An 18,241-nucleotide genomic window follows, 5' to 3' on the forward strand; every position below is an offset into this window, starting at 1 on the left:
TTCAGTTGGTTGAGCATCAGACTCTTGATTTCAGCTCAGGTCATGAACTCAAGATTCCTGACTATGAGCTGGGATTCTCTCTCTATCCCTCTCCCTCTGCCCCTCCCCCATTTGCACTCTCTCTCAAAATAAATAAACTTAAAAAAAACACAAAGAAAACAAGTATTTGTTCTTCAACAATCATTAAGCTAGCAATCCCAAATTACTTAGCGCTATGACATCTATTACAATCAAATGCGGATTCAAGTAAGAACGACCTAATTAAATAATTCTGACTAAATCACCTGGCCCTGCAAGCAAGTTACTTTGTTGAACTGAAGACTTATAAGGGTGAATCTAAACTATACTCATCTTTAATTCCCAGTCTCAGTGAAGTCGGGTTTTGATAGCTACATGTGACCCAGATACACTTTAACCGTGCTCTCACTCCCTGCTGCAAAACATCTGGTCTCGCCCAAAACACTGTCTGTTCTACATTCTACATGTGTAGCAACTTACCTTCCCAATTTCCTGAGAGTGTTTCGTCTTCAAATATTCCTGCTGTCCTCATAACCTCCAGATATATCCTGGAAAATTTTCTGATTTCACATTGCAGCAACAACATAAACCAGCGTAACAAAATTATAAATTTATATATATTGCCACAAGAAAAAGCCCCCAAAGTTGGGAAGGAATTCTGGTTCCTCATGTTAAATGCACCCTAGATGCACATACGACCTATATACTATGTGTACTTCTGTAGTCATGGAAAAAGTGTATGTACTAAGTTTTCCAAGCCACAACCAGCTAATATTACATTTAAATGGAAGCAACTGTGATATAAAAGCATCATTTATGCACCAAAATAGTGGGAAGATGTGTTGAGGTGCAAAGATGGCAGAGCCTGGAACCTAATTTTCCAAAAAGAAATTAAGTTCAAATTTAAATGTACTCTAAGAAATTCTACTCTCACTAAATTGTTGACCTTCTTTGTAGAATGCTATATATAGACTGAAGTACAAGGCGGTATAAACAATGACTCCTGGCAGTGGTAGGCATAGTTATTCTGTAATGAGCCGAAGTTGTTTAAAGTGTGTTGAAAGATAGTTAGTGGCAAAATATACTAGAGTAAAAAGATGGAATATAGGAAAAGGAAAGATTATGGAATTTATCGGGAAGAGTATTATGTGTCTGTAATTTTGCTTTATGAAAGAATGGTCCCATGTCTGTCAGCACCCAAGGGCATGTTATCAAGAGGGATACGTTGCTTTAGAGTGAAGCATTACTCTCTAATCAGGAGTCTTTGTAACCTTCAAGGGAGCCCATGATCCTGGAATTACAACACGTTCTTTCTGCCCTTGGGACAGACCAACTCGTGTCAGGGGGTCTAGCAAAGGACCCAGATAGAAAATAAAAACCAGAATTTAGTTAATTAAAATGGTAATTGTTTAGGCCTAGGGTTAGAAAGGCAGAAACTGTTCTGGAAAAGACTGAACTTAAATACGGGTAGAAACAATGCACCAGGGTGCTCACGAAATCACACAGCTTCAGAGATTCGCGTACCATTAGGCCTAAACGACACTCTTCCTCGCAGGTATGGAAGTCCTTGTTTAATGACAGGTTGGTGACATTTCGTTAAAAAGGGAAAGGTTTTAAACTTCACTATTTAACTGGAACTCCTACAGTTCAGACTAATGGCACCTGAGTGCTTGGCATTGCACAGACGTAGCTGTTACAACTCGTTTATAACCCACTGGCTAAGCAAGTGTGGAACGCTTACGTGCAACACACAGTGCATATGGTGTGCCATACAGCTCATCTGAATGTCACAGATTCAATTTTAGCACATGAATATCTTAGTGTTTAAGTTCCCATTTTAATTTGGGGGCAGAAGGTCCAATTTATAATTATCTAAAACACTCCTGGGAGGAGAAAACCCACAGTCAGTCCTAAGAGGGTATTTAAGGCAAATCCGGCATATTTGTTCTCCTTCCTACCACACCGCGAACGCCTTACAGAGGTGCAATAAAGTCAAAATCAATGTCAAGAACACCTTTATTTAAAAACAGCGACGACGATGACAGCAAACCTTGGCACCCGCGACGGCAAAATTTCAGGTATTTTCTGCTGGAGGAAGCTTGAGGCAGTCACACTAACATTGGCCCCGGTTTAAGAATCCAGAAGAAACTGCAGGCTGCACTGACAGATAAGCGTGACACAGAAAGGGAACGCCGATTTTAAATCTTTTCATCTTCCATTCACGAAGGCGGGTGTCACCGTATGCTAGGTTACAGTAATGTCATTATGTTACGCTCCTGTGGCCATGACACAAAGGTGCATTTTCCTAAAGTAAAACAGAATGGGTCTCAACAGAGCAGCCCCCCACCCCGGCTACCCATGTTTAGGAGGAAAATAAGTCATCTGTGCTACAATTTATGACATCATTATTTGCTTAATCTGTGTATCTAAAGCAGCTTCAAATTACTCAATTTTAAGTGTAATGGTCATGACTCACGAGTAATTTTGACCTTGGTAAAATTCTAATTTGGCATGGATGGACACCAATTCTTTTTTTTTAAGCCCTAGGATTCAAAGAGAACAAACAATGATTCACTATCATCCCAAAACGTAAATCTGGCTCTGAGACAAAAGGATTAGTTTGTGTTTTAGGGAAGTCTTAAGTGTCATGACCTGTAAGCAAACATGAACCTCCATAAGTGTTCCATTTTTCAAAACATAAACTTGGAAGAGGCCTTTAAGAAGGATAAAGTAACGAAATATACACAGCAGATGCAAACATAAAGAAAGAATCAAAAATATTCCATGGAGGCAATGCTAACCGTAGTAAAGTAAACCACAGTGGTTTAAAACAGCATCACATTTGGTATTTGATATTAACCGGCTACTTCCAAGGAACTCTAAGTGAAAGGAAAAAAAAACCCCTTTCACAGATTATAGGAATTCAGTCCTAAGATTCATGGCAGATGTGTGGTCATTCTGGTTACAAGAGAATCAGGACTATTTTCTTTCAGATTTCAGTCTGATTTAATTTGTCAAGTTTACCCACCCACCATTTGTTTTGGGGCGGTGGGGAGGTGAGCATTGGAAGAAAAGGCTCCATGTAAGTGTAAACAAAGAAAAGAAAATGCGCTATTTTCTTGAGGAAAGGTTATAGGGCTCTTACCAACACATCTTTTTTAGTAAGGTAATGATTTTTGCCATTTCAGAAAAAAAGACATTAAACCTTTGACCACTAGCTGGCTGAGGAGGTGATAAGGAGTCAGTTTCCCTGCTCCCAGCCAGTTCCCAGGAGTGTGGCTCCCCATGCATATATATGTAAGACTCTTCCTAAACAACTACAATGTCAAAGTCTGCTCTTTCTTCTCAGAAAGTTTTCATCTGTTGCAAGTACTTCAGCAAGTTGGAAGCGAAAGTATTATTAATTGCACAACATTTCCTCTACATATAAAGGAATATTAAATATGCAATGCTATTTTAATCCTGTTTCTGACCAAAAATACAAGCCAAGGCCCTTTTAACAGGGAAGAAAAATTGTATAAAAGTTACTGTGAAGAAAATTACATTAAAATTTAAATTTGCAAAATTTAAATTTGAAAATAGGGAATACAATGGCACTTACATATAAAGCTGCATTTTATATCATGACACGTAGTTCTGATCCTGAAATAAAAATATGAAACTCACTTTAAAAGAGGGGGATACCCATACCTGCATAAAGACTTGAATGGCTAATCTACATAGATATGCACAGATTTCTATAGCTAATATGTCATCTAATTCTTTATTCAGTTACAAGGAGGCTGAGTGCCTAATTAGCGTCTAATCTTTTGGTCCGGACTGAGTCAGGACAACATTCTCAGTTTAGAAATACGGGATCTGGTCAGAAGTTCCTAAAATACTTCTGCTAACGTCTATACTGGAATCCTAAGGAAGTGTACTTTCAAGATGTTAATGAAGAACAAATACAGCATTAGCTCTTGAGGAGCTAGGAGGTGTGTACCCCACTTATTTTGAATTTCCTCTTCCTTACTTGCTCGTGCACCTCCAACACTCCTCACCCCCATCCGCACCAAGAGGCTGCACCAAGAAATTCAGTGTCTGCTGACTGGCAGGCCAGCAAATAGAACCATCGAACAAACTCAGCTACCGCGAGCAAACCAGGGTCCTCATGTAAACCACGCTTACTCTCGAAGTGAAGTGTCTACTCCCCGGTTCATCTCTGTGACAGCACAGACCGGACAGACTTTGCCGGTCTGGAAGATTGCCCCAGAGAGGCAGGGCCAGTACATTTTCCTAAACAAATTTACACAAGCTTCCCTCTTGCAGGTAACATGCTGGCATGACATTTTCTTTATGTTTTATTCGTGGACACTCCACTTTTAATATTTTAGGTATTCTGGAAAGGTTTCCCTATAAATTTAGAACGTATATTTTTATTTCTCTCATGCCAGGTAATAATATAAAGACTTGAGAGGTTTACACACTAAAGTGGCAACAATAGTCTGTTTGTTTAGCAGAGATTTGAACTTTAAAGTATTTAAGCCTTGAAAGTATTCAGGATGAGGTCATGTGAAATGACATGGCATTGTAAAACTCTTGTGTGTATCAAAATCCTTCTCACCAAATGACTTAAGTGCAGAGCACTTCAGACGACGACCATCGTCCCCTCTTCCTGGACTCAGTGGTCTCAAAATCAAATATCAATATTATCTCCTCTTCCCATTTTTTAGAAATCAGGAAAATTGTAAGCTTATAATAAAAATGTAATAAACTAGTGGAAGGTGCTGGAGAATCACTCGGAAGAATATCACAGTTACTTCCTAGGCCTAGGACCACAGCCTTTATGTCTATGATGTGTTTCTGACGATGAAACCCATCTATTTAACAAGAAGTTATAGAATTTGATAGCTTATGGCTGTCCCCTCCTCTAGTCTTACTGTTGGCAGGAATACTTGAAAGCAGGTTAAAAACATTTTTTAATGTTTATTTATTTTTGAAAGAGAGAGAGAGAGAGAGACAGACAGTATGAGTGGGGGAGAGGCAGAGAGAGAGAGAGGGAGAATCCAAAGCAGGCTCCAGGCTCTGAGTTGTCAGCACAGAGCCCGATGCCAGACTTGAACCCATGAACCACGAGATCACGACCTGAGCCAAAGTCAGACACTTAACCGACTGAGCCACCCAGGCACCCAAAGCAGATTTTAAAAAGTAGGAATTGCTGGGGCGCCTGGCTGGCTTAGTTGGTAGAGCATGTGACTCCTGATCTCGGATTGGGAGTTCAAGCCCCACAGTGGGCACAGAGCCATCTTAAAAAAAGGGCGGGAGTGGGGAGGAATTGCTAGGACACTTCAGAGTTACCAGTCTCTCTCTCTCTTGCTCTCCCTTTCTTGCTCTTTGTCAGCTGAACTACAAATCAGTATATAAACTGTGGAGAATATAATATCATATACTCTGATTTTTTTTATATTCTCTTTCAATGGATTGTCTGAAAATATTTAGCTAGGCAAGAAAAAATACAGAAGCCATGGCTGGCAGTTTGAAGAATGATTAAAGGGCAGGGACTGGGGACAGAAAGGGACATGGGGGGGTAGTGTGTGTGTGTGTGTGTGTGTGTGTGTGTGTGTGTATCTAAGCATGACCATTGTTTACACTACTTGCTCTGTTTGGAATGTGAGCCATAATAGAGAAAATGTCTGTTATTAATATACTTTATAAATGTTTCCAGATAGCGCAGGGGTGGGTGCTTACATAAGTCTGCAGTGGTCATCACTATCATCATCAGAAACAACCAGGAACATATAGTGGAGTTCAAATTCCATATATGGGTGGCCCACGGAATGAGAACACCAATCGTTGACAGACACTGCAAGGAAGTCTGCAGTCGATAATGGCTTTGGGGAAGCTTGCGGCCACCTTCTAGTCTTCTTCTTTTATTTAAAAAAAAATTTTTTTTTAAATATTTCATTTATTCTTGAGGGAGAGAGAGACAGAGCATGAGCGCGGATGGGGCACAGAGAGAGGGAGACACAGAATCCGAAGCAGGCTCCGGGCTCTGAGCTGTCAGCACAGAGCCCGACGCGGGGCTCGAACCCACGAACCCCAAGATCATGACCTGAGCCGAAGTCGGACACCCAACCGACTGAGCCACCCAGGCGCCCCTAGTCTTCTTCTTCTAGATACTTCTGCACAATGATGCCAAATTAAGTTCCTTAAGACACCAATTTCAGCCTATCACTCAAGAATCTTCCGCGGCTCCTGTTGTGTCAACCGAGATCCAAACTTAGCTCCTGCTCCTTGGTTTTTTATACCTTCTACAAGATTCCCCTCTGTTTCCCTTAAAGCTCTGGACAGTCTACGCCCTTCTCCCCAAACACCCTGCTGACTGGACTGACTTGTACTTTGCACTCACACTTCAATATGTGAAATCCCCTCCTTTGTTTCTGTAACCACCATCGACTTGCTTTGCACAGCTGACCTCATACCAGCCCGGCCTTCCCATGCTTGTCCATGCAGCCTCCAGGGCTCACTCGACAACTTCTGGTAAACCAGGAGACTTCCTTACAATAGCTCTTCCACTGTCTGCATTTCCAGTGTAACCCACTTCTGGTATTTTTAATGAGTAAGCTTCTTGTTCCTTACACAAGATCACATGCTTGCTATAGACAAGAATCACTCACTCTAAGTTGTGTGATCACTCACCACATTGTAATTTCCTGCCTAGAACTGAAGCTGCTACTAGTGAGAATTAATTAAAATGCCCCTGAATTGAAGTCAATCTAAATAGGAGAATTTGGAGTAAGAAATCCATAAACCTGATACTAATGGGCAAGTGGAGTTAGCAGCATCACCGTGGCCTCCTTCCTGAGTACCTCAGTATCCCCTCCAGGTGGTCACTGGGGTGATCAGGGGACTAGGGGAAGCCTTTGGAAAAGAACCACTCAACAATCCAATCCCTTCCCCTTGTCCTGGAGCCTGTGCAAACTTCAGATCCCAGAATTCTTCAGCAAACCCGGGGTATATGTATACACATCTCATAAGTGAACACCTTACTATTTCTTTAATGAAATTTAGAAATATTCAAACTCAGAGGATAAATACAATACATAGCCTTATGTTATATCAGGGTCATAGCACCAAATAATTTATGAAAATGAGCTTTTGGATTCCAGAACTTCATGAAAGCCTCCTAACACTTTGAAAGACACTAGCTCATGATCAGTACCAGAAAACAGTAAGAATCTACCAGCAAAAGGCATTTCCAGGCATCCATTTGACTGACTCGTACGATGAATGCCAAGAAAGACAATGTCTTCTTCTAACAGTTAAACTACAAATTCTGAAAAAGAGTAAATCAACTAAGGATAGGAACCACCTGAATATACATGAGGGAATTTCAGAAGAAACAATTACCCAGACAAATCTATAATTTTTACTGAAAATTTTAAACACTTTTTTAAAGTTTACTTATTTACTTTGAAAGAGAGAGAGAGAGAGAGACAGCTTGAGCAAGGGAGGGGCAGAGAGAGAAGGAGAGAGAGAGGTTCCCAAGTAGGCTTTGCACTGTCAGCACAGAGCCCGATGTGGGGCTCAAACTCATGAAAGTGTGAGATCATGACCTGAGCCGAAACCAAGAGTCAGACGCTTAACCAAATGAGCTACCCAGGCGCCCCTTTAATGTAAATTGTAGAATTACGTTATAAGTTAACTGAACTATCATCCCTTGTTTGAAGTTCTCTGCTACATCTGTTATTTCTAATGTGAAAACTCAATGATACTTAAGTCAAAATTTATACAAATCTGCACTTACAAATGTGCATTCTGCAACAAAACGTAGGACCAGGTAGTATTTGACTGCACCTCTACCAGAAATAATGTAACTGGTACAAGATAAGACAATGGGTGCCCAGAAATCAGAGGGCCTCTAATGCTTCCACCAACCACAGTTTGTTCTCTCCAAATCCAATGATTCCTGGAAAGGTCACTTGGCATAGGTAAGACCATAATCCTTCACTGAAGTCAGAGTAGTGCAACTTTGAAAAACGGTGTGATTATTGTCAGGAATTCTGGTGAAGATTCTTGTTACGCAGTCATTCTTACGAGACTATTATGGATTAGGCCATCTGTGATGGCTCTTTGGTCAGAGGGGCACCATATGGTAAGGCCTGGAAGAAAGTACAGGTTTATTTCAGATTTGTCTAATTGTAGGGAATCAGGACTTAAATAAAAGTAACTGGGTAGGCAGAGTACCTCTTCTCTCTGCCTTCCTGCACCCGGCTACAACAAGAAAGGAATATATATATATGATCATGGGTCTTTCATAAATCCGGAAGGCCCAAACCCCTTATCACACTTTTCTAAAACATATGCCGTGTAAGTATTTTTTAAACGAGAAATGCGGGTCCCTGGGTGGCTCAGTCGGGTAAGCATCTGACTTTGGCTCAGGTCATGATCTCATGGTTCTTGGGTTGGAGCCCCGCATTGGGCTCTGTACTGACAGCTCAGAGCCTGGAGCCTGCTTCAGAGTCTGTGTCTCCCTCTCTCTTTGTTCCTTCCCCACTCATGTTCTATCTCTCTCTGCCTCTCAAAACTAAATAAACGTTAAAAAAAAATTAAAAAGTAAATAAAACGAGAAATGAAACAAAAAAGCTCTATCCTTGCTCCTGGCTAAGTCAGAATAACATCCATCTCATAAAGATGTAGTGAAAAACAGGGGAGCCTGGGTGGCTCAGTCGGTTAAGCGGCCGACTTCGGCTTAGGTCATGATCTTGTGGTCCGTGAGTTCGAGCCCCACATCGGGCTCTGTGCTGACAGCTCAGAGCCTGGAGCCTGTTTCAGATTCTGTGTCTCCCTCTCTCTGACCCTCCCCTGTTCATGCTCTGTCTCTGTCTCAAACATAAATAAACGTTAAAAAAAATTTAAAAGATGTGTGAAAAACAAACTTTTAAAGCTCTCAGCACAGTGCATGGCACAGATAGATAGATACCGAGGATGTCGTAGAGGAAAGCGAATTATGATGTAAACATCTATGCAATATTCAGACATATGTATGGTACCCAGGGGGCAATTAGAACCTGTGAATACCACTATAGCTGCCAAAGACAAAAGCCATGCCAGGGGCACAGGAAACCATCTTTCCTCTCCCACCACCCCTGTGTCCCAAAACACCCTAGAAAGAGCTATTGAGACAGAGCTCCTGGTTGATAGCTCCTCCTCCATGTTGATAGGAGGCCAAGACCTTCATATCAAGAGCTCTAGAACTGGAAGGCCAGAAAGACACCTCCCTGGTCCGCCACCCTCCACCTTCTCAGATCAACTCAGAAGGACAAGAATAGAGACCCACTGGTCTGGAAGCCGTGCCACCGATATCGGTAACTGCGTCCTATGAAGCAATTTTGATGATAACTGATTCTCGAACAAATGACTGCCAATCAGGTGTTCACAATTCAGAAGAAAGACGACACAGAAGTGGAAACCAAAATGAAGGATGAATTGAGTTTCTTATGCCCCAAACCACAGATCCCCAGCATCACTCAGAGTTTGGTCAGAAATCTCTCATAAGGCAGGAAGCTTGCAAGAACCCAATCCAGTCCTTCCATTATGTATTCCTTTGCCCTCCTCAGAAAGGGACTCCAGGGAGTGAAACTCCAGGCACCCGCCATAACCTGATGCAGAGTGAGGTGAAGACAAGAGAATTCATGGGTTTCCACTTTCACAAATGTATTTCCTTACTACCGAACCTCCTTTCTAAAGATTGCTGCCAGAAAGTATGGACATTTGCAGTACATCAGGAAATGTCATGGGTACTGAGGCATGAAGCCCAGAGAAGGCTGCAAGTCCATGACTACATATTATAGTTGCATTTATGGCCTAATTCAGTGGAATAAAATTTGCCTCTTTATTTTGAATGCAGGGCAGTAGACTACGCATACTGTTAATTTTCCTTTGGGGATTGTAATAGTACTTGTCAAATGCTCAAATACTTTACGGATATTACACCATTTAAGTCCTGTGGATCCCAGGCAATTATTTTCCTTTAATAGGATGTAAATGCGTAAAGCTTATTTTGCTTCTCCAAAGAGTTTGAAGTCTAGTAAAATCTTAAGTGATTTACAGAATAATGCCGTCACCCTCCATCAACGGTCCATGAAAACCAGCCTCTGCTCTTCTCTGCGACACCCTAATCCTGCATGTAGGACCAACATTGTCCTATGATGAAAACACTGATGCCAAGGTCCATTTCTTCCACTTCCTAATCTTTCTTGTAAATCAGTCACCAAAGCTATGGGTTCTTCCTCCGTGACAGCTTTGGCTGCTATTCTCACTGCCTCCACTCTGCCCTATTCATCACTTCCCCTTCTAGAGTATTGCTGGTCACTAGACCACGTCCCCAGAAGTCTTTGTGATCTCTAATAACATCCCACAAATGGTTCCAATACTTTTCTTGCTCCCTGTGTCTTTCGGGAGCTCAGCGCACGAATCACCCTCCATGACCCACCTTCAACTGGCGTGGGCCATATGCAGTGCAGCCCCAGTCACCTCTAAAAACGTATTCATAGTTACGATTCTTCGCTGTTACCCTATATAATCCCCTTGCCTTCTCGCCTTCTCAAGCCATCCACAACACGAAGGGATTCCTGTGCTTGATGTAGTCTAGTCTGCTAGAAATTCTCACCCGAGTTGTTAGCCCAAGTCCAGCCTTATATCAAAGCACTCGGACCAACCAGGCCACATGCCTGAGTGTCTTGTGCCAACTTCGGGACACAGACAATGCTTTGGTACCATTCCCCTGGTATCTCACAGTATTTTTGTGCTTAAGATTTTCTCTTTTCTACCTGAGTTGTAAGCTCCTTGAAGAGAGGAAAATGGCTTATGTCTTTTAAGATGCTCAATCCCTAACACATTACCTTGCAAACTCAACAGTTATATAATGAAGATGGTAAAACCAACGAATCTAAAACTGTCATTGGGTATGAGAGTAATCTAGAATGTTCACTAAAAATGTATATTCCTAGACCCAAACTGAGAGATTTGGCTGGCCTCAGGTAAGAGGAAAAAATTAAAGACTTCTAGGGAATTCTCATGCGAGTAACATACAGATAGTATTTTGAAAAACATCATCACTGATTAATTTGAAACCATAAATGCAAATAAACCAAGTACCAAAGTATGCAGAATTATAAATAATAGAGACAGAAAACCTGGCATGTTACAAACCAGTTGCCAATATTAGGAAGTTTTTTTGTGTGATAGATACCATAAACCATATGTGCTTCTACTATTTTAATTTAAAATAGCAATTCTCATTAAAGCAATTCATGTTAATATTAAGCTAATCTTTTTTTTTTCATTTAAACTAGAAAGTAGGGATACTTAAAGTTATGTAAAACAGAAGTTATATTTTGTCACTCAAGAATAACTGATCTTCTAGATTATTCACTTAATTGATACAAGATTACAAATCTTTAAGCTTTCTTTTGTTGATTTTGACCTTTAACAAAGGCATGTGCAACATAAGACATGTTCTCCTTGAATTCATTACTGTAAAAATATATAAGGATCTAGATATTTATACTCCCAGTCCAACACTTTTTGGAATAAAAGTATACTTCGCATAATTCTTCCTTTATTATTATAAACAGTTTTTTTCTTTGAACATCAAAATCCTGAACTTCATCCAACCAGAGTGAACTCTGTGCAATGTCATGTTGGCAAATAATTTCATTTAGCAATCTAGTTGCTCTTTCTAGGCTTTGCAGTTTTTTATTTTTAGTTGGATGATAATTCTATATATTTCCTCTTTTTCCCATCATGCCTAGTTAATTTTAATTATATAATAGGCAAAACTGTGTTTGCCTCACTTTTCGGATGTTGGCTTGCTTGCACTACTCTCCTTCAGGGAAACATTTTGGGATCTTTTAGTAAGTCATGTACCACGGATAATTAGAAAGAGGAACCTAATAAATGCAAATATAAGTCAAGTAACAAGGAGATCTCATTTCTCTTTGTGATTTTACCTCCCGATTTTTGTGTGCTTTTGTGGGTGGGGTGAAGGGCTGGATGGCTAAGCTTGGTTTATAGTTTGTGAGCTATTTTGTGTTTTTTAAACATTACAAAAGTACTTCCTAAATGTGAATTAACCAAAACCCTGCATTTGTTGGAGATTTTGTATACTCAGTGTTCCTTATTTACCTTCTGAAATCTCTTCTTGGGATATAGGTATTTCACAGGAAGTTAACAATCAGTTCCCTCTCCAAGGTTTCCATCCCTGTGAGTCACTTGTTTAGGCCACTAGGGAGAGACATGGAGTCTTTGGACCAGGTCTTCTGGGAGTTTCATGGCAGGGACACAGCAATTCACTGAAGGCATTCATGACACACGCCCTGTCAAGCCTCTACTCGACCAATGAGGAACGCTTTAGTGCACGCATAATATACTGCCCTGTGGACCGTGGAACTCAAGAGACCTAAAATGATGTTTCACCAAGTGAAAAAGAGTCCGTATCACATACAGAATGTCCACTCACGTGCACCATACAGGATATAAAAGATGGTTAAGTATGAAAAGCAAATAAAAATGCATAAAGATTTTCTTCACAGTAAAGAAAAAACTTGATTACATCACCAGCGAAGATGATTTGAAGACTAACAACAAGTTTAACCTCCAACGGGACGCCCACATATAACACACACGCACGCGCACACACGGGCATGTTCATTCACGACCGACCCACCGGTGAGTGACTCTCATACAGGCTTCTGGCTTATCAGGCAAGACTTCTCATTTTACCTCCTTCTTCACACTTTCTTACTGTAAACTCAAGAAAGTAATCACAGGCAATAACCTGCTTTGGAACAGGTTACGTGGTCTCTTTCACCAGCCACCTCTCCGGGTGTTGCCTTACTAAATCATACTTTTAATGGCTTGACTTTGCAGAAACAGAAAGCGAGTCGATATCATGAAACTCCAGGCATTCCAATTACAGGAAGTGTTAGTGGGTCTAATGCTACATTTTTGTGGCATTTAAGCACAGGAAGACATTCTCACGATAATAGTTCTACCACTGTTAAGTGGGAATTTCACAAGTCCTAGAATACACTCTGTTAGGCAATTTAACAGTTTTTTTATTCGCAAGGTTGTTTTCCTTGACTTCTATATTGAATGACAAATTCCGTTTTTTTTTCAATCCCCCCCCACCCCGAAATGTAAAATTTAAAGGTAGTTTGTTTTTTTTTTTTAATTAGTCTTCTCCATCTTAAAACGTATTGCAAAATAACTGTGAAGGCAATTCAATTTTTGCACATTCAACATGTCATTCAATCAAGTCAACTCACAGTTGATAGTCACACACCACGGGGCACCTCTCCACTTGCCATCGGTTGAAATAAAGCTCCGCATTCTGTACCCAGCCAGGGGTACTGCGCATGTTTGAACGGGGACGTCCCAGAGTATGTGGAATATAAAAAGTTCTTCAGGACTTCCCAACTCTATTACGAATACTATCCATCCTTAATGTCAGATCTGAACGTTTTTTAGGCGCACATTTTGGAAAAGCAAGTTGAGAAGCGGGCACACCTACGGTCACTCCTTTTTGAAAATCAGAATGTCTCCAAAGTGTCTTGGCAACATTTTCCGGCAAAGGGTTAAACCGCTATTTCATAAACCCAACAAAACAACAATCCACCTTACTGTTCAGGACTTTCAGGACCAGATTTCAGCAACGCAGAGGTTGAAGTTGAAAAGTCATGCCTGATCGTGATCTACGGGAGATCCTGTTGCAGCTCAAGTTTGGCCAACTTCTCCAAGTGACTCTGAAGTCTTGAGCCCTCAAGCCCCAGTGACTAAATCCCTTCCACATTATCCTAAAATCGCCTGGTGCTCCGCCTAGGGGGAACACTCCGGAAAAATGAACCTCGGTTGACCGGTCGTCCTGGCCCCAGGAGCCAAGGGGACTCCCACTAATCTGCTCCGGAGGGAAAAGAGCAGTGCGGACCCGGACGAGCCGCGCTCCCGGGGAGGGTTCCAGCCCGCTGGGCGCACCCGCGGGGGACGACTGCTCCCCAGCAGGTTCCGCGATCTCTAGCCACCCCCCCCCCCCCCCCACCACCAGCGGCTGCGTCTACCAGGCTTTCTGGCTTTCCTACTTAGTAACAACTTTATGCAAAAACAAAAACAAAAACAAAAACAAAAACAAAACTTTTCTCCCAGGAAGCGTGCAGTCTGCTCGGTATAACTTTGGAGGCAACGTTCCGAAGGTGAAGCAGCAGCACACGGTCGGCGCGGCTTCTGCGGCCGCAGCGCCCCGCGGTCGCCCCCCACCGCCGGCCCGGCCCCGCACCTACCTGGGCCTCGTCCGCGTCGGGCTCCGCGTCGGAGAAGCCGAGTCCCGACTCGAAGGCGGCGGCGGCGGCGGGCGCGTCGCGCGGACCCCGCAGCAGCGCAGCGGCGAGCAGGGAACACGCCAGGGACCAGAAGCCCAGCAAGTGCATGGTGGAAGGTCCCGGAGCGCGGCGGCCCGGCCGCGGTGGGGGCGGGGTGGGCGCGTGGCGCCCCCGCGACGCTGCGCTCCTTGCGCGCGGAGCCGCCGGCGACCCCCCGAGGGCGGCCGGAGGCGGCGGCAGCGGTCCGCGGCTGGGCGCTCCCGACGCCTCGCGTCGCGGTGCTGGCCGGGGCCGGGGAGGGGCGCGGGGTCAGGTAGAAGCCTCACAGGAAACCGGACGTCCGAGCTCCCCGCATTCGGAGCCGGCGAGGTGAGGCGAGGGCGAGGGCGAGGGGGGGGGGGGTGGGGGACGGCGCCTCGGTCCGCCTTTCTGTTTTCGCTTTCTGGCTAGAGGGGGGCAAAGCCGACCCCCTCGGCGCCGCTCGGCCCCTGCGGCCCCCCCACCCCCCCGAGCCCGCGGCCCCCTCCTCCCTCCCCTCCCCTTCCCCCGGTGCAGCGAGCGGCGGCCGGGAGGAGGGCGGCGGGACGCCGCGCGGCCAGGCCGGGGGAGCTCGGCGGCGCGGGCGGCTCCGGAGCGCGGGGCGAGCGGCGGCGGCTGCGGCGGGCGCAGGGGCAGGGCATGGCTGACGCGCCCTCTGCCTGCGCTTATGTGAGAGAAAGCGGCCGAGGGAGGGAGCGTGCCGAGCCCGGCCGCCCTCCCCTCTCACTTTCCCTCGGAAGCGCTCCGCGCGCTCCCCGCGGCCCCGCGCCTCCGCCCCGGCGCCCCGCGCGTCCCCTCCCCCCGCCCCCCTCCCGGGAGCGCGGCCCGTGGGGCGAGTCCAGCCGGGGCCGGCGGGCCGCGCGGGCCGGAGGGGGAGCGCGACCGAGTCGGCGTGATGGGGAAGGCAGGCCGACCCTTTGTCCTCGGCAGGCGGCTCCCGGGCTCCTGCCCCTAGCCCACCGGCACGCCTCGCCCTCCGCGCCCCCCCCCCCCCCCGCCTCCTGCTCCAGGTTTGCCAAGTGCCCCCGGGGGGCTCCAGAAGGTCCGAGAGAGAGTCGTCACAATGGCGGAGACCCCGCCGGGGCCTCGGAGCCCGCCGCCGCCCCCTCGCTCCCCTCCTCTGGGCAACTTTAATGTGCAGCAAGAGCTCAGAGTGCAGGACGGGCTACGGGGGTGAATGCTAATGATCCCCTTGGAATCCCAAACTTGGGGCGGGTGGGGATGGAGGGCCACAGTCTTCGCGGAGAGCAAAGTCACGAGGCGTCAGTTTCTGCAGGGAAGTTGGGTTTAAATGGGAAAGGGAGCGATAAAGAGCCGCGTGTGTTGATCCTATTGTAGGAAGTGACCTGTGCGGAGAAGTCACTGCGTGTCCCCATTGGGAAAATCACGTTGTGGCGCTGATTGCCCTGGTGTCTTCCTTCTCGGGGCAGAGCGGACGGGTTGCTGATGACCAAGCTACTGGGTTTCAACAGTGTTCAGAACAGGAGAAGCCCGAGCTACTTTTCAGTACACTGATCCTAGAATCTTAGACGGAGGACGCGCTGTTATCTGATTCAATTCTCTGCAAGTTCCGAAACCGCCCTCACCCATTGCATACTTGAAGGCTCAGATAGCTCCAGGGACAGGGAGTCCTCTGTGCGTTTGCAAAACCAACACTGCAGAAAAGCATTTCCTTCCATCTAGCCATTGCTTTCGACTTCTGGACTTTACACAATAAATCTAATCTAACTTCCACATGTGAGTTCTTCGAATATTTTGAAAACATCTGTCATGTTTTCCCTATGCTAGCTTTCCTCCCAGCAAAATATCCTTTTTGTGAAGATGACAGTTCCAAGTTCCCTCATCAACCTTAATCTCATTCTCCATGTTCTTCATATAGTCTGCTGCTCAGAACATGACTCAGTACTTAAAGTGTTCCCGGAAGCACGTACAAAGTCTTCTCCGTCCAGACGTTACACATTTATTGATCCAGCCCCCGGTGGAGTTCATTTGCTGGCAGCCAAATGACTACCGACTCACACTGCACGTAAAATCGACTAAATTCGGGGCACCTGGGTGGCTCAGTCTGTTGCGTGTCCGACTTCGGCTCAGGTCACGATCTCACGGTTTGTGGGTTCGAGCCCCACATCGGGCTCTGTCCTGACAGCTCAGAGCCTGGAGCCTGCTTCAGATGCTGTGTTTCCCTCTCTTTCTCTGACCCTTCCCCACTCACACTTTGTCTCTGTTTCTCAAAAATACATAAACAGGGGTGCCTCGGTGGCTCAGTCGGTTAAACATCCGACTTTGGCTCAGGTCATGATCTCACGGTTTGTGAGTTCCAGCCCCGCGCCAGGCTCTGTGCTGACAGCTCGGTGGAACCTGGAGCCTGCTTCAGATTCCGTGTCTCCCTCTCTCTCCGCCCTTCCCCTGCTCATGCTCTGTCTCTCTCTGTTTCAAAAATAAATAAAACATTAAAAAAAATTTTTTTAAATAAACATTAAAAAAAATCAACTAAATTCCTCAAGAATTTTTCATGTGCACTGGTGTTAGTCACATGCACATTACCCATTATTTGTGAAGTTGGTTTCCTGTGCCCAAGATCCGAGCTTTGTTATTTATCTCTATTATGTTGGGAACACTCGGGGAGTCAGCCCAAGACCATGGCATGGTGGATGTTTTGGGATATTCTTACTGTCTTTCTACTCCTGTTTCATCAGTTTGCTATATTTGTCTTCAGATACTGATGAACCTGTGGGAAGGGAGGAGGCAAGGTCAGACCGGGAGTAGGATCGAAGTCCTAGCTGGAGCTTTCTCTTGACCATTCTCTCTGAGAGCCTTTCTCCGCTTTGCACTTGAAATACCAGAGGTTTCGAAAACATGCTTGAGTGTACCCTGGAGAGTTTCTGGTTTAATTGGTTTGGGGTAGGATGTGGACTTAGGACCCTAATGGGCCACCACATTGAGACTCTCGGGCATTTAGGACACTCCTAGGGCGGGGCATAGTGTAGAGACTGCAAATCAACGATGAAAACGTATTTTAAAAATGTATCATATTAACAGTATGATCTATTTTATATGAAATACAGCAGGAAGCACATACAGACTTTTTTCCTCTCAAAAATGTTATCTTCTTACCCCTGATATTCTTTCAAGTAAAAGAAATGCTGGTAAAAAGTATACTTGAAAGAAAGACCAGTCTTAGAAGACCAGCGTGCATTAGGTGTTGAAGAGTGCCTTGAAGGTTGAAGGGGACAATGGCTGTTTTACCTTTTCCTGCTGCATTTGGCTCTTGCTTTCTGTGGTGAGCTGTAAATTTACCGTAATTTTCTTTCGACTTTTTTCTTTGAGGTGTTGTAAATTTACCATAATTTCCTTTCAACTTTTTTTCTTTGAGAAGTTATTAATTTTTTTTTTTGTCATTGGAAAAAGACAGATGAAGTTTTTGTTAGTAGTTTTTAATTTTATTATACTTAGTTGTACTATAGATGATGTTGACCTTAGAGCTGCATTGAGGTTTTCTTTGTGACTTTGTACATGGTTGATTTGGGGAACTAATTCTCTGTGCCCCCTTCTTGCTGGGTATTAAGTTTGAGCTTATTGTAATATTCTGTTCTTGAGAGTGAATTTTAAAATGAAATGTGTTGGCGGGGGGCTGCCTGTGTGGCTCAGTTGAGCATCTGACTCTTGGTTTCAGCTCAGGTCATGATCTGACAGTTTGTGGGATTGAGCCCCCATGGGGCTTTCTCTCCCTCTCTCTCTTCCTCTCTCTCTCTCCTTCCCACCGCTCCTGTCCCTCGCTCGTGCTCTCACTCTCTCTAAAGTAAATAAAAATAAAAATAAAATAAGTG

At 44.6% G+C, this 18,241-nt stretch overlaps 1 protein-coding gene across 1 annotated transcript in view; it reads right to left on the reverse strand.

The window, feature by feature from the left end:
* Positions 1 to 14,758, reverse strand: part of VEGFC (vascular endothelial growth factor C) — a 109,789-nt gene extending 95,031 nt beyond the window's left edge. The window contains exon 1 of the mRNA XM_045452379.1: positions 14,337 to 14,758. Coding sequence (XP_045308335.1) covers positions 14,337 to 14,483 — 147 coding nt within the window. The 5' untranslated portion in view covers positions 14,484 to 14,758. The remainder of the gene's footprint in view (positions 1 to 14,336) is intronic.
* Between the last annotated feature and the right edge of the window lie 3,483 nt (positions 14,759 to 18,241).

The sequence above is a fragment of the Leopardus geoffroyi genome, chromosome B1, assembly GCF_018350155.1.
Source record: "Leopardus geoffroyi isolate Oge1 chromosome B1, O.geoffroyi_Oge1_pat1.0, whole genome shotgun sequence".
In the NCBI taxonomy this organism is placed as follows: Eukaryota; Metazoa; Chordata; class Mammalia; order Carnivora; family Felidae; genus Leopardus; species Leopardus geoffroyi.